Source organism: Haliotis rubra, unplaced genomic scaffold (assembly GCF_003918875.1).
Source record: "Haliotis rubra isolate DU_JTF1 unplaced genomic scaffold, ASM391887v1 Scf203, whole genome shotgun sequence".
Taxonomy (NCBI): domain Eukaryota; kingdom Metazoa; phylum Mollusca; class Gastropoda; order Lepetellida; family Haliotidae; genus Haliotis; species Haliotis rubra.
Genome location: NW_025766037.1, coordinates 94535 through 118680, shown reverse-complemented (window position 1 = coordinate 118680; position 24146 = coordinate 94535). Strand labels below are relative to the sequence as shown.

Below are 24146 nucleotides of genomic sequence, written 5' to 3'. Positions count from 1 at the left end.
AGGAAACTGCATTAAACTGTTACCATATCAACCATATAAACCATAAAAGGAATGTAAACTTATCTGATCTCCAAACCCTTGAAGCCTTCTCTTTGTCAAGAGAAGACTGACAAGAGCCATCTGAGGTACTGCTATAAACAGGAGAAACCTCTCCAGGAAACTAGTTTCCACACGAAAGCAAACCTACTGAACTGAATATTTGATCTCCAAACCCTTGTAGCCTTCTCTTTGTCAAGAGAAGACTGACAAGAGCCATCTGAGGTAGTGCCATGCACAGGAGAAACCTCTCCAGGAAACTAGTTTCCACATGAAAGCAAACCTACTGAACTGAATATTTGATCTCTAAATCCTTGTAGCCTTCTCTTTGTCAAGAGAAGACTGACAAGAGCCATCTGAGGTAGTGCTATACACAGGAGATGCCTCTCCAGGAAACTAGTTTCTACATGGAACTCAAATCTACTGAAAGAAATTGTTCTCCAGATGCTTTGCCTTCTCTTTGTCAAGAGAAGACTGACAAGAGCCATCTGAGGTAGTGCCATACATAGGAGATACCTCTCCAGGAAACTAGTTTCTACAAAGTAACCATGAACACAGATCCTGTAGGTTTAATCAGGTTGCTATTATATACCATGTTGTAAAGGCTATCTGTTGGTTAGAATTAAACAAGTCTGCTGGTTTATCATGGGAAATACTGAAAACAAAAGCAGAATTGTGACAGCCATAATATGTTGTAAACACAACATACAACAATGGTGGTTTCTTTCACTGACAAAAACATATTTCCTAACTACAATTCTGTATCATATTGTTTGCCTATGGAATCAGACCTAAGAAACACTGACCTCTTTAGCTCGAAAGACCCTTCATGCTGTGTACACAACTTCCTACACTATAAACAAACCCTCCTGAAGTTGTAGGGAAAGCATTATTATATACAGTCTCCATCAATTTCAAACATAAACATCAGAGAAAAACTGGTGGAAATACATGAAATAGTTTTAATTTTACTCCATAGTTGTTTGATAAATATTACTATTCAGTCATACCAACATTTGCTTTCCATTACACATTTTGTTATATTTTCAGATAGAGTGAATAAATTGCGCCTTGAACACTATTCTCTAAGGTTTGCAACTTGCAAAATGTTAGAGAAAAGTTCAAGCGATGCAGGTTTTGACAGTTTCCACTTTAGTGAAACCCTAAGCATGATTAGGTTGCTGCAGACCGAGGATCATAATCAATGTGGACCATTGATCAGCAGATCCTGTCTCCCAGGGGTCATAATTCTGCACAGAGAGTTGAACCACCTGCGATAACACTCCCTGACAGAAAGCACTCAATGATTAATGAGAGAGTGTTATTTTCAGCTCAGACAGCTTCTTTCCACCACAGCTATCAATAAAAGACAGAATGGTTGATCAATGTACAGGAGACAAGCGCTAATGTCTGTGAGACAGACGTTCCAGTGCTGCAGGAGACAGTCTAAGACGGAAAGAGTGTCTTGCCAATGGATAAACAAATATGTAAAATATTTGTAAGATGTTTTTTTCAGGTCCCCATTTAACAAAGCCGTCACAGCACTGCGATTGTTGTAAGCCTGTGTCAAACTATGTGAGTTACTAAAAGTCATAGCATTACCACTGTCATAGGTCTGCGTTAAACTATAGGATTTACGACAGTCATAGTGTACACATTACCACATGGAGTTGCGACAGTCGTAGCCTTACCACTGTCGTAAGTGTTTAACTATTGGAGTTACAACAGTCGTACATTGCCATTGTCGTAAGACTGTGTTAAACTATTGGAGTTACGACAGTCGTACATTGCCATTGTCGTAAGACTGTGTTAAACTATTGGAGTTACAACAGTCGTACTTTGCCTTTGTCGTAAGACTGTGTTAAACTATTGGAGTTACGACAGTCGTAGCCTTACCACTGTCGTAAGTGTTTAACTATTGGAGTTACGACAGTCGTACCATTGCCATTATCGTAAGACTGAGTTAAACTATGGGAGTTACGACAGTCGTAGCCTTACCACTGTCATAAGTGTTTAACTATTGGAGTTACGACAGTCGTACCATTGCCATTATCGTAAGACTGAGTTAAACTATGGGAGTTACGACAGTCGTAGCCTTACCACTGTCATAAGTGTTTAACTATTGGAGTTACGACAGTCGTACCATTGCCATTGTCGTAAGACTGTGTTAAACAATGGGAGTTTCAACAGGCGCAGTTATACACTTTGTAAAATGGGGCCCAGGTCCTTATTCTGTGAATATTTTTACTTTTTACACTTTTTAAAAAAATACTCTTATTACGATTAATGCTCCACAGAACATTACAAAAACTAATGCCAATGATAAACATTAGTTGGTGGTGGCTAAGGTCAGTGATGGGCAGAGGTCGACGACCTCAACATCTGATGGTCAAGCAATGATGATGGCTTTACAAGATGATGTCAGACAGAGTCTCTACTCCACGGCTTGGGAGAATCGTACAGTTTTAACATGCGTTCCAAAGCTGTCTTGTCCATGCGAGCAGACATCCATGCTTCGTGTTGTGTCGCCGTACGTATTTCCAAATGCATATCTTCTCTCTGCAAAGGAAATATTAATACCATGATATTCTAATAAGTTATATAAGTGTTTAGTTCAAATTATTTGCAGTATCTGCAAGTTTTAGGACCTTTCTATAGATATACACATGAGCTATAATTACAAACATCCTGATTCAGAATCCAGTTCCGAAAATGATTATCAACGGGACCCAAACTTGTCAGCTTGTATGAATGTACTGTATGAGCATTAGGGCTGGGACGGGTACTCGGGTACTCGAATCCGGGTCGGGTACAGCCGGAATCGAGTACCCGGAAAGAGAGAGAACTCTGTAATGACAAGGGCAGATAATAACTTGTCTTTTTCATCATAACGTAACACATTTACATGGAGGTTATTATTAACGACTGTAATTTATCTGCGCATGTGCAGTGAGTAGTCAAGTTACAGTAACAGTAGGAACGAAAAGTTTATTTTAACGAGCAATGTAAGTAATGGTGTTACTCTTTATATTGGTTAAACAGACGTAAATTATACAGCTTGAGATCATTTTAATGTCTTATTGACACCCTTATAAGTTTTCTATAATTGAATATTCAGAAAGTTGACAGAAGCGCTGTATTCCTTACATTTCCGGGTACTCGATTCCGATTCGGGTAAGTACATGCGGGTACTCGATTCCATTGTTTCCTACCGTCCCAGCCCTAATGAGCATCATGCATTAATTGAACGATTTAACCCAGGCACTCTGCTGCAATGTCAGAGGAAAAGCATTGCACCAGGAAAAGCAGGGCACCCAAATGTTGAAAATCAGAAGTCTGATCATCCTTGCTAATATCATCCATGAAAAGGTTGGATACTCCAGATAACGGACCCCGGGAACACAAGCATTTCATACTTTATGGGAGAGTTGTGATTTAGTTGTTTTTAAAACATTTCTGTCCTGAAATGAAAACTTTATTAAAACAAAACAATTTCGGTTCCTCCTTCATAGATAAACATTATATGTCTTAAGGCAGTGACCAAAACAATAGCATGTCTCAAAATTCAACACCATGTCTCTTCAAGAATAATCAGTGTTTTGACAATAAGACGATGACAGACTGTTTCTGTGATGAGGTAACTACTCACGAGGGACATAGCCGGTGTACTTGGGGATCATGCCGTCCTGGAGATATAGGCGCCGACTGAAGTTAGATGGGGCACTCTGTGATGCCCGCGGACCTGCTGGGGGTCTGTGATGACAAACATAGCATATTATGAAATCACTCAACACATACCTCATATATATAGTACATATCACACTGGACATAACACATATATATCACATAGTACTAGGGCTGCACAATATAACCGGTTTACCAGTATTTACCGGTTCAGACATGAAAACGATACGTATTGCGATACACTGATCGAAAACCGGTATTTTGACATGCATTCGGAAAACTTTGTAACGTTCGGAAACCTTCGTCTATTTCGTTTTTCACTCTGAAGTCATGTTGTAAAATGATAATGGTGATGGTGATGATTGATGATGATTTTGGTGATGGTGTGGCGATGATGAACTGATGAAGATGTTGATGATTGTGGCAAATGTGGAAATGCTGGTGGGATTGATCGTGGTGAAAATTATATTTAACTGGATTGTTAAGTTCGGTTTGAAGTTGTGTTCTGAATTTTAAGCGTTTCTCAATGTTTTGCATCTGAATGTTTCAATATTTACTTATTAATGACCAGTGATCTCTGATATAGCCTGACCAGGTCAAGCTGCTGTCTAAAATCTCAGGGCGTTTTTTTTGAGAGTGGAGAAACAAGTTACCACTAGTAACCACTGTGTTGATGTTAAATTGTTCTTTTCCTTGTTTCATTTGTGCCAAATACATGTATTATTTACATTTTCATTTTCTCATGATCAAAAGTTTTGATTAAGGCTTAATCAAGCATAGTGATTTTGTCGTGTTTTTGCTTTATACATCAGTCATTAACTCAATTATAAGTAGTCTTTTGTTAAAAAAACTTCTTGCAATATATTGCAATACATATCGCAATATATGCTTTGGTATCGCAATATATCTGCAATATGAAATTTCTCTGCAATACCCACCCCTACATAGTACATACCATATTCATTGTAATGAGAGCTCTGAGCACTTTGGGAAATTGACAGAAATTGACAAATAATAAATTATTATCAAATTATCCAAACACTGATTGATTGATTATTTGTTTGTTTAATACTGCACTCATTATAATTCCAGCAATATGGCGACTATAAATAAATGAGTCTGGACCAGACAATCCAGTGATCATATTCAAACCACACATAGTCAATGTTTTCAGAACCTGGATGGCAGTAAACATACTCGGTTCAAATATCAAAGAATATAAACTTTGTCAACAGTAGCTACACGGGTGTTAAAGACCTCAGCTCACTCACTCACTCAGCACTATATTGAGGTCAGTAGGTCAAGGTCAACGACCTACCTGTTCACGGTTATCTTGTAGTTGGGATCTGACTGGAGTTCTTTATGACGCTGGGTTTCTTGTACAAATGCATTGAATCCAATCTTGGAGCTCTCATGGTACCGACATCCAAGTCCAAGCTCTGTGGGTCTGATTCGTGGCACGTAACCCTGGTAACCTGGCATCGGTGCCTCGGTCAGACTCCGCTTGTCCTCTGTAAGGTGAACAGGATTTAGTCAGAAGTCCATAAATATCTAAGACAGGAATATCTGCTACAACTAGTTCTACACCTACCTCCGCAACTACCACTACGACTGAACTACTGCAGCGACTTAGATGCTGATAAGTTTAGGTACCATGTATCAGGAACCCCTGACTGCACATGTGGGTATCAATTTGAGAATACAACTAATTTTTTCTTTACCGGCCACAAATACGACAATATCCGAAAGACTATGTACTTTAACATACATGGGTACGACCTGAAGTCAATACTTCATGGCCATAGTTCAGTCAGCAGTTCCACAAACATTGACATCATTCAATCAGTTCATGACTTTATTGTCAAAAGCAAAAGATTTTGAGCATTTTTAAACTTATGTAGAAAGGATAACTGCATACATGTACTTATGTCTTTCCTCAAACAACACTGACTTCAAAATACTCACTGTATATATTCCATTTGTACAATTGTACATTATGTGTAGCACTATATACTACTACTACTACTACTACTACTACTACTACTACTACTACTACTACTACTACTACTACTACTACTACTACTACTTCTAGTCTCTGATATAAACATATTTAACCAAAAACAAGACCAAAAAACCAACAATTCTTAATTATTTTAAAACATTATATTCAAAGGAGCCAATCGACTTTATCAATTTTGCAGAAATCCTGCCACATATTAGATATTTGCATGGGCAGTATTGGATGAAATTGTTTCTATACTACTACTACTACTACTACTACTACTACTACTACTACTACTACTACTACTACTACTACTCTAGTCTCTGAAATAAACATATTTGACCAAAACCAAGACCAAAAACCAACAATTCTTAATTATTTTAAAACATTATATTTAAAGGAGCCAATCGACTTTATAAATTTTGCAGAAATCCTGCCACATATTAGATACTTGCATGGGCAGCATTAATTTGATATAATTGTTTCTACTACTACTACTACTACTGCTACTATTACTACATCCAAATGGCTGTACCTAGTAACATCGGCTGTGTTGGGTGTGTATCCCTGTATAGGTTGAGCTTGTCACGGACTGTGGGGTCATGGGAGATGGCAGTTAGACGAGGGTAGCTCCGTATTTGTCTCTGGAGGTCTCTCATTTTAAAGTCGTGATTCTTCGTGTTGCTCATAAAGGTGTCGATACACACATCACAGTCATCCTTGTAGGTGCCACCAAACTTGAAGGGCATTCTTGGTATGTAGCCTAGAATAGGAACACCATTGCTATAGCAGTTAATATATTATTATTATTATTATTATAGGATATTTATATAGCACATATCCACGCACTAATGCATGCTCAAGGCGCTGGTATTTTTTCCCTCGATCATTGGATGTCAAATCAACTGCACATCAGATTAGTAATCTCAACTCCCTGGGGAGTATACAACTCTTGCTGCCACTAGGCGCACCGAGTTATTGTGACTTTCTCATCCTAACGAGGTATATATACACCATTGATACACATAGGGCTGTAATGATGCATCGAACTATCGATGGATTGCAATTGTTGAGTCTCCGATAGCAATTAATCGATGGCACAAATGAAAACTATCAATAGTGTGTGTAACTATCGATAGTTTAGTAATTGACTTCCATTGATAAATGTGCAAAGCAAAAAACAGGAAGTACTAGATTTGTTCACTTTGATTTAGAGGTATCCGTCCCTGTTACCTCTTAAACAGTATATATACTTCAAAGAACACACTGGCTTCAAAAGCTGACTGACATGGGCTACAGCCTGAAGCTGACGTTAAACTCCAAATCATCTCACTACAATAGCAGACCTGCACATAATGTATATGTGTATAGGAAGTATAGCTCCCCTGAAATGCACATAATGAGTCTACCTCACCTGTATATGTGTATAGGGAGTATAGCTCCCCTGATATGCACATAATGAGTCTACCTCACCTGTATATGTGTATAGGGAGTATAGCTCCCCTGATATGCACATGAGTCTACCTCACCTGTATATGTGTATAGGGAGTATAGCTCCCCTGAAATGCACATGAGTCTACCTCACCTGTATATGTGTATAGGGAGTATAGCTCCCCTGAAATGCACATAATGAGTCTACCTCACCTGTATATGTGTATAGGGAGTATAGCTCCCCTGAAATGCACATGAGTCTACCCTCACCTGTATATATATATAGGAGTATAGCTCCCTGAAATGCACATAATGAGTCTACCTCACCTGTATATGTATAGGGAGTATAGCTCCCCTGAAATGCACATAATGAGTCTACCTCACCTGTATATGTGTATAGGGAGTATAGCTCCCCTGAAATGCACATAATGAGTCTACCTCACCTGTATATGTATAGGGAGTATAGCTCCCTGAAATGCACATGTATATGAGTCTACCTCACCTGTATATGTGTATATAGGGAGTATAGCTCCCTGAAATGCACATAATGAGTCTACCTCACCTGTATATATGTATAGGGAGTATGGCTCCCTGAAATGCACATAATGAGTCTACCTCACCTGTATGTGTATAGGAAGTATAGCTCCCTGAAATGCACATAATGAGTCTACCTCACCTGTATATGTATATAGGAGTATAGCTCCTGAAATGCACACATGAGTCCTGAAATGCACATAATGAGTCTACCTCACCTGTATGTGTATAGGAATTATAGCTCCCCTGATATGCACATAATGAGTCTACCTCACCTGTATATGTGTATAGGGAGTATAGCTCCCCTGAAATGCACATAATGAGTCTACCTCACCTGTATATATGTATAGGGAGTATAGCTCCCCTGAAATGCACATAATGAGTCTACCTCACCTGTATATGTGTATAGGGAGTATAGCTCCTCTGATATGTATACACAGAGTATATCCCAATTGTATAACAAGTATAGAGCCCCTCTCCAATAGCTCACCTGGATTTGTGTTGCAAGTATAACTCACCTGTAAAGTGAATGTAGTTCTCCTGTATATAGCTCACTTACATAGCAAGTATCACTCTCTCATCAACTGAGTATATATCACCAGTATGGAAGAATGTCACTTGTACATAGTGTGTATGGCTCATCTGTGCAGCTCACCTGTCAAGTTTGTATAGCTCACCTGTATAGCCAGGAACCATGTTCTTGGTGTACTTGTTGTCCCCTGTGGCGTCGGGCAGCTCATTCTTCAAGGTCTCCTGGGGGAAAGGGCCCATGATTGTGGCGGAGCGTCGGAACTCATGGTCCTGTGAAACAACACACACTCTCTTTTAATCATGCAACACAACACTGTTATATATGTTCTGTAGTTTTTCGGTAAAATATCCATGAAATGCTGTCATTATCAAGTGGCTTCAGTCATTTAATTACCATAATTAGAACAGGTGAGTTTTCCCCCTATGACATGCATGATTGAAAAAGATGAAACTCTATATCTGTCAAGTTTATTTGTGGCAGAACCCTATGATACCAAAGTTGTTTCACAACAACTCCATGACACAAGAAATACTGTAGGAACAAAATGAGGGTTTGGAAAATCATTTCTTCTGTCTGCTTCTAAACAGTGAGTGTACAATGTGTGAAGCCCATTTCTGGTGTCCCCCCACTGTGATATTGCTGGAATATTGCTAAAAGCGGCGTAAATCACTCACTCACTCAACAGTGAAGGCTGAATAACACTAATTCAATATGTGAGTATCTGAGTTATGGTATAATTTTGCCTTAGAAAATTCTCAGCAATATAGTGATCAAAAGAAATCAATATGTCCTTTATACAAACTTCGCAAACCCTTCCCTTTGAATCCTGAAGTAATACCTAGATGTTATAGTTTGTTGAACATATTAGCCTTCTTCCATTGCCTTTGACTCCTCAACATACACACCCTGACACCCTTTGGCCCACAATACAACAAGCTCCACCCCTGGACTGTAACACCCCTACCCCAAATTGCATACACACCTCACCCCCAAAGACTGAAAAATAAATTCACACACCCTCCCCTTTGACACTGAATAGGACTGTATACACCCCCACCCCTACACTGAATAAACACTACAGACCCACACTGAATGTACACACCACCCCTCAGGTTCTGAATTTTCAATCTCACTGGGGCTCCTTTTCAAGTAAAATGTGTTTATTAAATCATATATAATCAGAGACTAAGCGTTCGTCTAAGGGCACCCCCTGTAACAGAGCACACACCTCACAGACTCTTGTACACACAGAAACCGTGGAACCTGCCTGACTGGTTACACCAGCTAATGGTCGGTTAATGTGGATAAATACAGTAAAGAGCTGTAGCTGCACTGTGAAAACAGCCTGACTGACACATCAATATGTCATACCAATATTTGATCATGTGACAATCAGTAGCTATGTGACAAGGGACTGAGAAGTGTTCGAGAGTGACAGCCCCAACGACTTCGGTAAATAATGTGAAAACATACCCTAAGCATGTGAACTCTTGTACTGAATATGTTTTTATGCCACTTTAAATCAATAACCTAACCAGGGGCGGTGGGGTAGCCTAGTGGTTAAAGCGTTCACTCGTCATGCCGAAGACCCGGGTTCGATTCCCCACATGGGTACAATGTGTGAAGCCCATTTCTGGTGTCCCCCGCCATGATATTATTGGAATATTGCTAAAAGTGGCGTAAAACCAAACTCACTCACTCACTCAATAACCTAACCTGCCACAGTGCGAGACTGTGCCTCACACAGTGACCTATTTCAGATTTAAAGATCATATTTATTGAGTATTTAAAAAACTTCAAGCATACTTATCCAGCCTCATGTAAGAATGTCGAGTTTTGATTGGTTCACGTGACTCTGATAAAATACCATGTACACCCGTCACGATCCGCGAGCAGGGAGTACAAAAGTCATATTATCCCGCCACGCCTCGGTGACCACGCGGAGTGAGAAAAGCGTGCATCGCCAAGCCTTTAGTAACGTGCGCTGCATTGAGGTCAATCGATCAGCTGTTGTCAACATGGCAGCAAGGAAACGTTTTGCCACAACAACTGAGAATGAAATTGATGCGAATTGTTTTCTTTTGATTTAGTAAAAACATTCGGCTAGATAAATGCGTTATCACATCGTGTCTCGGGAAATATAGGGTTTTATCAGTCCCTCGTAAGGTTGTATTCCCGCGCCTCCGGCTCAGGGAATACAACCTTATGAGGGACTGATAAAACCCCGTGTATTTCCCTCGACACGATGTGATAACTTATATTGTACACACTGGACTTAATAGGAATTGAGTTTTCACATAAATATTTGCGTAATTTATGCGAATACGCAGCTTATCTGTACCTCTGATGTTTGAAAGAATAATACAAATATGACTTACTAATGTCTTAGAGCACACCTTCATTTCCTTTGGTAAAAGATACAAAACATATTTGGGGTTTATTTGAGATTTGGATCCAAAATTTGAAATAGAAAAGCTACCAAAAGAAAATAATTCATACAAGATAACATAAATAAAAACATAAAGCGGCATTGGTCTGGTCTGATCAATATATAAAAAATTGCTCGATATGAAAAAGTAAGGCAAGAATTGTTTCACAATACCAACTGTTTCACCCCCATCCCCGCCTTCCTTGCTACAACTTGACTGTTCCCCTATCACCTCCACAGATAACTAGTGTTGGGAATTGAATAAAATCTCATAATTGATGATTGGTTTATTACAACCGATCAATCATCAAAAATAATTGATTAGTAAAAGTAATAGTCCGCTTATATGGCGCACATATCCAGGCACGTTACCTGCTCATGGCGCTACGTTCATTACTATTACACCTGACCCAAGCTATCCAACCCCACTCCCCATGGCTAACCCTCAACTGTCCTCCCCTCCTCCCTTTACCCAACTATTTCAGTGCATTCTAAGGAGGATCAAATAGCCCACCCTAGCTATCCATCCCCTCTCCCCTTGGCTACCCCTGAACTGTCCCCCAACCTCCCCTCCCCAGCTACTTCAGTACAGTCTATGGAGAATCAATACCCCCACCATAGCTATCCACCCCTCTCCCCCCTCAACTTTCCTCTCCACCCTAGCTATTTCCGTACAGTCTATGGAAGATCAATACCCCCACCCTAGCTATCCACCCTCTCACTACCCCTTATGGTGTCCCCAACCTCCCCACCCAGCTATTTCAGTACAGTCTATGGAGGATTAATACCCCACCCTAGCTATCCACCCCCTCTCCCCCTCACTTCCCTCAACTGTCCTCCCCCACCTCCCAGCTATTTCCAGAACAGTCCATGGAGGATCAATACCCCCACCCTAGCTATCCACCCCCTCCCCCTCACTTCCCCTCAACTGTCCTCCCCACCTCCCCAGCTATTTCAGAACAGTCTATGGAGGATCAATACCCCTACCCTAGCAATCCACCCCTCTCCTCCCTCCGTTCCCCTCAACTGTCCTCCCCACCTCTCCAGCTATTTCAGAACAGTCCATGGAGGATCAATACCCCCACCTCTAGCTATCCACCCCCACTCCTCCCTCACTTCTCAGCCTCAACTGTCCTCCCCACCTCCCAGCTATTTCCCAGAACAGTCTATGGAGGATCAATACCCTACCCTAGCAATCCAACCCCTCTCCTCCCTTACTTCCCTCAACTGTCCTCCCCACCTCCCAGCTATTTCCAGAACAGTCCATGGAGGATCAATACCCCCACCCTAGCTATCCACCCCCTCTCTCCTCCCTCACTTCCCTCAACTGTCCTCCCCACCTCCCCAGCTATTTCAGAACAGTCTATGGAGGATCAACACCCCCACCCTAGCTATCCACCCTCTCTCCTCACTTCCCTCAACTGTCCTCCCCACCTCTCCAGCTATTTCAGAACAGTCCATGGAGGATCAATACCCCCACCCTAGCTATCCAACCCTCTCCTCCCTCACTTCCCTCAACTGTCCTCCCCACCTCCCCAGCTATTTCAGAACAGTCCATGGAGGGATCAATACCCCCACCCTAGCTATCCACCCCTCTCCTCCCTTACTTCCCTCAACTGTCCTCCCCACCTCCCCAGCTATTTCAGTACAGTCTATGGAGGATCAATACCCCCACCCTAGCTATCCACCCCTCTCTTCCCTCAACTGTCCTCCCCACCTCCCCAGCTATTTCAGTACAGTCCATGGAGGATCAATACCCCTACCCTAGCAATCCAACCCCTCTCCTCCCTCACTTCCCCTCAACTGTCCTCCCCACCTCCCCAGCTATTTCAGAACAGTCCAAGGAGGATCAATACCCCTCACCCTAGCTATCCACCCCTCTCCTCCCTCACTTCCCTCAACTGTCCTCCCCACCTCCCCAGCTATTTCAGAACAGTCTATGGAGGATCAATACCCCTACCCTAGCAATCCAACCCCTCTCCTCCCTCACTTCCCCTCAACTGTCCTCCCCACCTCCCCAGCTATTTCAGAACAGTCCATGGAGGATCAATACCCCTACTCTAGCTATCCACCCCTCTCCTCCCTCACTTCCCTCAACTGTCCTCCCCTCACCCCCCAGCTCTTTCAGAACAGTCCATGGAGGATCAATACCCCCACCCTAGCTATCCACCCTCTCCTCCCTCACTTCCCCTCAACTGTCCTCCCCACCTCCCCAGCTATTTCAGAACAGTCCATGGAGGATCAATACCCCCACCCCAGCTATCCACCCACCCTCTCCCCTCAACTGTCCTCCCCACCGCAGCTACGTCAGTACAGTCTATTGCGGATCAATATCAGACCCTCTGAAAGCCTACTGACTGCTTGAGGAGATTTCAAGGTGATAATGGCCACTGACTATTCTCTAAGCCAGTTAGATGATACTTCCAACACACAGTGGAGTCATGGTTCCTTTGTAATTCTTTCTTGTAATACAGAGCAAAGATATCCCATTTCAGAATGGTAATTTCACAGTTCGTAGTTTTACCCGATCGACAAACTGTTAAGAAACTTTGATGTCTGAATACCAAGGAATGATTTGGTTACTGGGTATATTCTGAAAGTCTATTTGTGAGTTTAGTTTTACGATCTTAGGGAAGCCAAAGGGATGCAAAAGGGAAGCTAATGGCAACGTTTAAAATTCCCGCCTGCCCGACCATCCGGAAGGGTCTATTTTCATCTCGGACGGTCAAATTTCAAAAGTAGCCTGGTAGATGTTTTTACCCCTAACAGTAAATATTTCATAATATGAGACAGGTTCTCTTGTCGTCAGTTTGGGGTGTTTAAGGTATTATGATAAAATTATGTTAAACTATTTACGATTGGACAGTTCATTTTACAATAACCAATCACAACACATGTACTTTCAGTTTACCTAAACTCGGTGCATAATTAGTGCTATGTTGTTCATTGCGATGCCTACAAACAGTAAAGTATTCAGAAACCTGATTTTGTTTGTTTGTTTTTCATTGTTGAAAACTGGACAGGCATGTTTGTATCAGGATTGGTAAGTTTTTAAAGTTACCAGTCCGGCTATCTGGCTTGGAATTTTAGGAGTTTTAAACACTGCTAATGGGATGCCAAAGGATGCCAAAAGAAAGCTAAAGAGAAGCTAAAGGGATGCAAAAGCAATGCCAAAGGGAAGACAAACGGAAACTAAAGGGATGACAAAGGAATGTCAAAGGGATGCCAAAGGGAAGCTAAAGGGATGCCAAAGGAATGCCAAAGGGAAGCCAAAGGGAAGCTAAAGGGATGCCAAAGGGAAGCTACAGGAAAGCTAAAGGGATGCCAAAGGGAAGCTAAAGGAAAGCTAAAGGATGCCAAAGGGAAGCTAAAGGAAAGCTAAAGGGATGCCAAAGGGAAGCTAAAGGAAAGCTAAAGGATGCCAAAGGGAAGCTAAAGGAATGCTAAAGGGATGCCAAAGGAATGCCAAAGGGAAGCTAAAGGGATGCCAAAGGGAAGCTAAAGGAAAGCTAAAGGATGCCAAAGGGAAGCTAAAGGAAAGCTAAAGGGATGCCAAAGGGAAGCTAAAGGGATGCCAAAGGGAAGCTAAAGGGATGCCAAAGGAAGCTAAAGGGAAGCCAAAGGGATGCCAAAGGGATGCCAAAGGGAAGCTAAAGGAAAGCTAAAGGGATGCCAAAGGAAAGCTAAAGGGATGCCAAAGGGAAGCTAAAGGGATGCCAAAGGGAAGCTAAAGGGATGCCAAAGGAATGCCAAAGGGATGCCAAAGGGAAGCTAAAGGAAAGCTAAAGGGATGCCAAAGGGAAGCTAAAGGAAAGCTAAAGGGATGCCAAAGGGAAGCTAAAGGAAAGCTAAAGGATGCCAAAGGGAAGCTAAAGGAAAGCTAAAGGGATGCCAAAGGGAAGCTAAAGGGATGCCAAAGGGAAGCTAAAGCAATGCTAAAGGGACAAATTTTCACACAAAGAACTGCAGTACTTTATATGACTGGGCCACCCCCATGAAAAGAATTGAAAGTATAAGTTTAATCCAATAGACTCTAGTATAGTACAACTTAAAGTGTATGTAATGAAATACAAAGAAGTTATGACTGTATACTGTTAAAAAGCTATGAGACCAGGTTACGGATATGATCATTACTGACACCAGATCTTGCCCTCCAGTACAACGGTGACACAGTAATTCAGTCTCCAGTGTTGCCACAAACACCAACAGTTAAAGCCGACAACATATATTGACTACGCCGTGCCGACAACCCACACTACCGACAATACCCCAATCATTGACAACTCTCAATAGCAAGAGAGACCATTCTACCCCATACAAAACCCACTGCTATCAAATTCAGAGTCACACGCCCTCTTTATGATTAAGTGTACCTTTTCAACAGAGGAATTGGGTATTGAATTATGATTGACTGATAGAGGCATATTGAGTCGGTCTTTGGGCCTTGATCGTGAGAGTGGACGTTAATAGGTGTATGTTGCTTGTGATTGTACGTAGCTGATTTACTGTTATTGATTGGCATACAGATGTCCGGTCCTGGTTAACAAGTGTACCCCTTGTATTGACAAAGTATGTCCCAAGTATATAACAGTAAAACCTCTAGGGGCCCTGGGGGTACTTATTTTCCAATAGAACATATATTTTCAAGTAGTTGAAACAAAATATCCCACCCCATTGTAAATCTGTCAATGAAGCTTACATAAGTTTTAAGCCAACATTGATTGTTTACATTCTTGATTCCCTAAACCAAAGGCTGATCTTATGATAAGAACCTTATGTACAAAAGCAAAGACTAACTTGAAGATAGCCCACCCACAATACTGTGAAATAAAGTAATACCATCACTTGTTGTTCAAGCTCGTTACAGTGTATTGCTGTCTACAGTACGACCCCTATAAGGTGACCCCCACAAATCAATGCTAATTAATCTCAGCCTGTCTATAAACTGACTGAGTTTGGTTTAAAACCTGGAACTCCAATCCAGCAATATCAGTATGGGGGACACCAGAAATGGGCTTCACTCATGCCCATGTGGGTTCGATTCAAACCTGGGTCTTTGGTGTGGCGAATTTCCATTTAACCACTAGGTACATACAGAAATCTGGAATGAAGCCTATCACCAGCACAAAACCTGGATCCCCATCCACAAATCATTCGTAGCACTATGCCATTTGTAAACCCATGATGAGTTATGATAGGTCATAAAGTTTGAGGGGCATTGGGGTGGCCCAGTGGTTAAAGCATTCGCGCATCATACTGAAGACCCGAGTTCGATTCCCCACATTGGTACAAAGTGTGAAGCCCATTTCTGGTGTCCCCACCAAGATATTGCTGGAATATTGCAAAAAGCATAAAACCATACTCACTCATAATGTTACGAAAGCTTTGTGAATCGGGACACTGTTTGCTATCTGTTATTGTCTTCTACAATGTATTGTCATGACAATAACCCATGCACCCTGCCTGTCTTGGTGGCCTGTAGGACGGCTGCTATTCCTGTATATACTGCTATTGTAGTAGTACTACTCACAAGACTTGTCAAACTAAATCTCGTCTCTTAACCCACCACCCCTGAAACTGTCCCCTGATATTTTATTACACTTTCAAGCACTTGATAAATATCATAACAAATAATAATGATATTATTGTTTATCATAGGTTTCATGTCTTCATTTTCTTTGACAGATTGTTAAGAAAATGTTTTCAAAAGTGTTTTAGTATCAGTCATGTCATTCAAATGGCTTTATCTCTTCATACTTCGGGGTGGTGGGGTAGCCTAATGGTAAAGACCCAGGTTCGATTCCCCACATGAGAACAATGTGTGAATCCCATTTCTGGTGTCCCCCATCGTGATATTGCTGGAATATTGCTAAAAGCAGCATAAGACCTACTCACTCACTCACTCAGCCAAAGGGGGGGCCAAACAGACTATGCTGGACAATAAAATCAAATTTACTTTCATAGATTTTGACCTGTCTCAGTGGATTTACAAATGAGTACTGAGAAACTAGAATTTTTATTGACAGTCCTGAAGATATAGATACGACATTCTTACTGAAGAATAAATATACAATCAGCATGACAGTTGTGTTTTTATTTATTGACTGACGTTGGCGAAATGAATAGACTTGACAGGTAATTTGATATCAGTTTTTTCAATACTTATACTATAGAGACTGTGATAATGACTCACAAATCAATACTTCATGTTTGACAGTGGTGTTATTCAGCACTTGAATTGGCCACTTGTCAGTGTACATGCTAGGAACAAAATAGGACGTAATAACACATGCCGCAATACTTTGTAAATGATATGATGTGTGTTTTCCAATTCAGTGTTTGTTTAAAATACCAGTAACAAAGGACACAGAGGTTGTTTTTTCTTACTCACTAATAATATGTCCTTAATGTTTCCTACTTTTGTGAAATACACAAGAACAGAAATATAATTTTGAAAAACCACAGAAATATAATGAAAAAAATTAGATTTGAGCTCACAATTGCATAGATAAGGAATGCAACTGCACTCCCTCGCTCAGTCACTCACTCACACATTTATTCACTCACTCCAGACATTATACCACCTCATACAGAGTATAGGTTTCTCCAAAGCTGATCAGAATATAGACAGCAGAGTTTTGTAATCATCAGCGGGACAATGTCTCATGACAAGTTTGCTCACTGATACATATATAAGCAAACATAAACATTTTACAGAACATTCAACACAGATGAAGAAGTCAATCTAAAAGTAATTATAGCAATGTACCGAACTTGTGGCTTTCAACAGCCATCATGACTTACATCACTTTGGATATCTTCACACATGTCAAATACAGCTGACACTCACTCACTAACTCTCACTCCCTAACTCTCACTATCATACTTACCGATTTGAGCAGATCATGGGTGTCATTACCATAGGTCTGACCCACTCGGTACTTGATCTGAGGTACGTAACCACGGTAACTGCAAAGGAAATATATTTTTAATTACATTTAATCATAATATTTCACTACAAATTATACGTTTTTCATAAAAATAATATTTTCCTGAAATACTTTAATCAACATTTTTTTCTGAAACATTTTGTAAAAGGCACCCGTACATCAGTTTCCAATGGAGGTGTTTCACATTAAGCATGAATATCTATAGGTACATTTTGACATTTATTATAAAACCTAAGTAGTGAGTGAGTTTAGTTTTATGCCGCTTTTGGCAATATTCCAGCAACATCACGGCAGGCCCGACACCAGAAATGGGCTTCACACAATGTACCCATTAGAGGTCCGCCGAATGGCGCAAGGTCTTTAACCACTAGGACGTTAAAATATGGTCACTGCCCCCTGGCGCTCCATTAAGTACAACAAGGACAAGTCGGCTCCAGTGGTATAATGTGACTTGAATTCATGCTTCACTAGGAATGGTATCTCATGGTAGCACTATAAAACCAGCTTCAGTCTGGGCTAGCACCTCTTACAGTATGCAAAAACACAGGCAAAAATAGAAGAAAATAATTGCAAAATGTACCCAATCGAATGCTCTCATACTCTATGTTCACGATTTTTTTCATTATTTTAACAACAGTTAATCTTCATATTCATTCATTTATCATCTTACCTACATTGATTTTGTACATTGATTTGTACATGATATGGTGGGGGGGCACTTACTTTGCACGTAAATTTTAGGGGGTGGGGGTGGGTTGTGTCATTCACATGATATGTTGAAACATGATATGTTGTGATTCCATGTTTTCTACATGTTTTATGATACAACCAAAATTTCCCTTGGGATAATAAAGTATTATTTACCTTATCTTATCCTACCAGAGAATATTGCTACATTACGTGCAACAAAACAGAATCACTGTACTGTTATTTCAACTAACTCAGCAACTGTTGAAGCAGAAACAATGTCAGAGTTAAGCACTGTCTTGCAGTAAGTTAACCGTTGCTAGGTGTCCCAAGTCAATCCAGTGTTGTGAACCCCACGGCATTAAGTGCCGACCCAGGTGGTCCTATTGTAACCCCTGGCTTACACTGGACTTAATCTGGCTTACCTCACAGTGCATACATCACATCATGTTCACTAAATGGAGGGATTATTTCTTATTGTAAAGCTGCATAAGAGCAAATGTGCACAAAATAACAAACCAGTTTCTCTATGCCATTTTAAATGAATACATTCATATTTAGTGGAAGTTGGATATTTATTGAGTTTAAGCATAAGAAATATTGAAAATAGAATGGTAAGGTGTTTGCTTTTACTGTACAAGAAAAAACATGGACAGGCTATGCAAAGAAAATAATCAGTAATTTTCCAATCATATCAGAGAAGATTTGTTTAAGGTATCATGGTTATTAGTAAAATCTTCTCATGAATAATGCATACATATTATTTCCAGTTTTAAAATATTGTAAAATATATTAGATGATTATTAATTAATGGTTCCCCAAATACATGTTTTTTTTCCATCACTCCCTCCAGTCCCTTCACCCCCAGCTAAATCTCTATAATAATGACCAGCAGCTGTAATATTCAACTTCATAACTTTTTTATTTAACCAAAGTAGAACTGTATTATTTATTCAATTCAGTCACAGATATTTCTAGACCAGATTATGTTTAAACCTAATATAATTCTTATTTCGATCGACTTTAACACACGATTCACTTTAATTTTTTCTCGAAATATAATTGAATGCCCAAAGAATTCCGTTGGTATAAACATCTAGCGCCAATCACACACAGATGAAAGGCATTTAAACCCCAATTGTCACGTCCATACAACGGTATTCATTTCTATAACACCTTGCACAAAACAGTTCTCACGTTCATTGGCCACTTACCCAGGCACTTGAGTCCCTTCCTTCAACTGGGCGAACGCTCGCCTCTGTTCAACAGTGGGGCCCCCACCAAAAGCTACAGTTGTCATCTTGAAACAGAAAGGTTTCCTCGGTCTTACTCCAAAATGATGTTCGCTTGACACGTAACGGAGCGTTTTAGTGAGCTTCAGTTGCTCTTAGCACATTTACCGTTGCCCGTAACGCGATTTACCGTTGCTATGGGTTAAAATACTCAGCCAATCAGCGAGTGGATACAGCGGGCACCTGTCAGTCGAAACCGGAAGTCAGTTACGAATCTTGTTATAGTTTGTTTCTGAAATGTGATATTGAACGAAATTACTTAAATTATCATCAACTAAAGAAAAGAAACATAACAAAGGTCGTTGAGGAAATGTGCGTCCTAAATAAATATTTTATGCTTTAATTATATAAATATTGATTCTATACAAGCAGGTAAACCCTAAGACGACAAAATGTACATCCTATTTGTAGTGATGTCCAGCTAAATACTGAACTAACTATACCAGTCACACTTTGCTACGGATCACCAAATTTCGCGACTTTACTTAAACGTAGATTTATAATTTGAAATTGTATCCATTTAAACCTGGATAAATAATGATATGGTAACACATCATTAGGAAAACAGCCACTTTAAGCTAACCATTTGCACTTGATACATGCATGTGTAACCATAAAAATGGTTTTCATGCCACCAATCAACCATTTTGCAAATCATGGCACGGGTCATTGACAAGTACACAACACCTGTCAATAGCAGGTATGGGATCCACAAGATGCAGTGACATACTGAAAACTTGGAGGCATGCTTACAATAGGCTTAGATATTTAAATCAAATTTGACCCCACATAATAGTTTTCTGTTAATCAATGATTTGATCCTAAGCAAAGTGTGAATAGTATATATACTGCGATAGAATTCGAACTCAGTGCAATATGAGTGAGTGAGTGAGTGAGTGAGTGAGAAATCTACACTTGTACTGAATGGAAAAATCGGATCCAGTTTGTGAGGAAATTATCATCATTCCGCCTTTTCGTGCATTTTCAAATTTTGATATGGTTCCCTTTCGGTTTATCTCTTTCCATTGTTATAATTATTCAATTAGTTGAGCTATTTCTACCGATATTACCTTTGTTCAAGTAGAACTATATATTTTTTTTATTGATGTGTTATTCAGGAATGATCTCTTCGGAGATGGCATCGATTATATAGTCTGTTGTTAACGCCGCACATGGCAGTATTCCTGTTGCATGGAGGCGTTCTGTTATTAATTGTGTCTTGCTCAGACAATCCTGTTATTAATAACATGAACATCAATCTCCGCTACTGGGATACGGTGACATGCATCAACCGAGCCAAACGAACCTTTCCCGATAGTCTCATCAAAAGCTTGGGTTACTGAATATCAATTTTATCACTGATGTTCACAAGTCTTTATCAATCATTAAATAAAGAAGCCTATTGAAACGAATAAGGTACCTTACTGCATTATCTTAGATGAAATTTAAACAGGTTCTATTCAAACGAAACGTATATAGCCATAGAGGGTGTTATCACTTACATGACTCATAATGAAATGATAATATTATGTATATTTCTCGCACTTCCTTTTCCAATTGTTATGCTTTGTGCTTTGCAAAATAATTAAAATATAAAGTTGTGAACCATATTAGTTAATTTTGCATGCCGCAATATATGAGTTTATACTTTTTTAATTCTGAAATTAACGTAAATGGTATAATTATGATAATTTATCATTTTAGAAACAGACTATACCTGCTACTAAGGGGACCGGCGGCCATTTTCGACGCCGTCGGCAAGATGAAAGGCACATTGCAATTTCTCCATCGGTCCCTAACCTCAGTTTCTTTACACAAATTCAAGCGACTGATTTCACGTTTTTGATCTACGACAATATCAGAAAATGGGTAATTCATCCGTCGTTGCGACAGGTGTCAAGAATCAAGCGGACAATGACTCAAAACAGCTCTATCAGCTGGTCAACGTGAAAGGGGGCGGGGAACTAGTGGAGCTCATGAAACGGGCAAGGTGGACGAAAAATTATAAGGAAATTGACGAAAAACTTAAAAACGAGGTGAAGGGCTTTTTATATAACGATGGCAGAGGGAAGAAAGTGCCTATCGTGGATCTTATCATGGCTAGAAATAAAGACAGGCAGAAAAGCAAGATCAAGGTTGGCAAGGAAAAGCGTGAAAAAGCGAAAGAGCTGGCGATGATTGACATGATTTTACAAGATGGAGAAAGTACAGGGACGTACATGCAGCATAAGCCTCAAGGTGAGGTTCAATGGAAACAAAATAATTGTTCTATTTCCTCATAATTATGATGTCATAATTAATTAGCCAAGCACTTCTAAAACGAAATCTGATTTAATTCGAGAAAAAATAACAACATGCATTTGAAAGATGCAAATACAATATTTAAATATTATTTATAAAAAAAAAAAATATTAATATGTAAAAAGTAATAATCGCCATCTACAGATATTGTCTTTTCAGGGCACAAGAAAATAATAAATGATTCATTATCACAGGTTTGATGTCAATGATAAATGTTGATACTTTTATAAAATTTATTAAGTGAGTTTAAGAATGCAAACATGTCACTAAAATGACTTCTTGAAGTAACTGGAAGTTTATTCGTTTACAAGAATTAACTTGTGTTTGTGATATTCCTAATCTTTGTCTCCAAGCTTAACTGGTGTGAATTGTGGGTCATGCTTTCAACCACTGGTTTGAATCATTCTGACTTCATGACTTACAGCCACTTTGGTATATGTACCTGGAATATTGCTGACTGCTGTGTTGAAAAAAAGTACAGGTGTCCATGCATTCGTTAAAAAATTAATCAGTTGAAATTATGGTCGACAGTGTTCAGTAATAGTCAAATGTTATGAATTGAATGTTGCAAATAATGGTAAATGTACAAAACAATCAAATACTTCCATTTCCTCAGGAATCATACAATAGAAAATGTATTTTATTCTGACAATTTTGTGATCAGGCTCACTGACTGTGCTGACACATGTCATCCGATCCCAGTTGCAAAGATCGATGCTCATGATGTTGATCACTAGATTGTCTGGTCCAGGCTTGATTATTTACAGACCGCCACCATATAGCTGAAATTAACAACAAACAAACCAAATGTATGAGCATAAATGTACAAATATATTTGTAAATCATATACATGTCTACCCACACAGTCATGATCGGCATGTATTTGTTTCTCTCTCTAGATGGTGAAGGTCATTCTCTGTTGGAGAAGCCCCCTGCTGCTATAGGTGCACAAAGTTTGAATATTGTGCCAAACATTGTAAAATCAATTTCTTAGCCATAATATTAAACCACTGGTTTAAAATAACATTGTTTGGAGCATTTGCAGTTCAAGAAATGTATGTTAACTTTTAAGTTAACAAGTCTAATTATCAGCCTGTAATGATCAGTTATGGTGCTTTCAATGTATGATCTTTGAGCACATTTCTCATGCCCTCCACGTTGATATTACTGGAACAATGCTCAAAGTGACCAGCTCACTCCCTCCCCTCCCTCACTTCACAGGTGCTATGTGATGAGGTTTCTTTTAGCACTTCACTCTGACCCTGCACACAGCACGAACCTATTCAGTACTACATCCATTACTATGTGAATAACGGGTTATCATGCAACCAGTTCATATTCTTAATCGACCTGTGAAGATCCTGGTTAGAATTGATCTTCAGTAACCCACGCTTGTCGTAAGAGGCAACTAACGGGATTATGTGGTCAGGTATGCTAACCTGGTTGACACATGTCGGTTCCCAATTGCGTAGATCGATATGTTCATTCTGTTGATCACTGGACTGTCTGGTCCAGACTCAATTTTTCACAGACCGCCACCATATAGCTCGAATATTGCTGAGTGGGGCATAAAACGAAACTCACTCACTCATTTTCTATCACACAATGTGAACTATTGGCAAATTGTGTGTTCAACACTGTAGTTTCTCAAAATGAAGTAATATATTTTGAGCATGTTTACCTTTAGTAATGTACATCGCCATATGAGCGAAATATTCTCAAGCACGACGTTAAACCCAATTTCACCTCACCTGACCATATTATAAATCATACACCTTGTATAGAGAGTATTACACAGTGTAATTACTACTGGCAAATTGTGGGTTTAAAACTGTAGCATCTTTTCAAAATAAAATAATATTTTATGGTAATATTTTATGGTAATGTTTTATGAGCCTATTTACTGTTAGTAATTTAAAAAATGCATGAATAATAGAAAATTGTACGTATATTATTAAAGTCAAAGGGCTATGTGCCTTTTAATTCCTTTTCTTTTTAAGATTAGCACATGTGTCCTCCAATTTTGACAACGATGACCTGCTTCACTACATGCTTTCCTTCCATCCTCCACATGGGTACAATGTGTGAAGCCCATTTCTTGTGCCGTGATGTTGCTGGAATATTGCTAAAAGCGCGTTAAACCATACTCGTTTACTCACTCACTTGTCCCATACTTCCCACTGCAAGCTGCCATACTGTGATGTAACTCGAACACAGTTTAAAGCAGTTAAATCCCCGCTCACTATATTCTGCATAATGTTTGTGAAAC

General features: G+C 39.8%; 2 protein-coding genes across 2 annotated transcripts in view; one reads left to right on the top strand and one right to left on the bottom strand.

Moving 5' to 3' along the window:
- Nucleotides 1-464: 464 nt before the first annotated feature.
- On the bottom strand, nt 465-19709 carry LOC124275807 (uncharacterized protein C10orf82-like). Its single transcript, XM_046711482.1, has 7 exons — nt 19499-19709; nt 17538-17616; nt 8365-8488; nt 6258-6485; nt 5039-5231; nt 3686-3789; nt 465-2595 (listed from the first exon to the last, which is right to left on the bottom strand). Exons 1-7 carry the CDS (start codon nt 19582-19584, stop codon nt 2471-2473), a joined length of 939 nt encoding a protein of 312 aa, XP_046567438.1. The 5' UTR covers nt 19585-19709; the 3' UTR covers nt 465-2470.
- A 1602-nt stretch (nt 19710-21311) lies between these two features.
- The window catches only part of LOC124275806 (transient receptor potential cation channel subfamily V member 5-like), a 35668-nt gene continuing 32833 nt past the window's right edge, over nt 21312-24146 (top strand). Inside the window, 1 exon segment of the mRNA XM_046711481.1 lies at nt 21312-21814. Coding sequence (XP_046567437.1) covers nt 21442-21814 — 373 coding nt within the window. The 5' untranslated portion in view covers nt 21312-21441.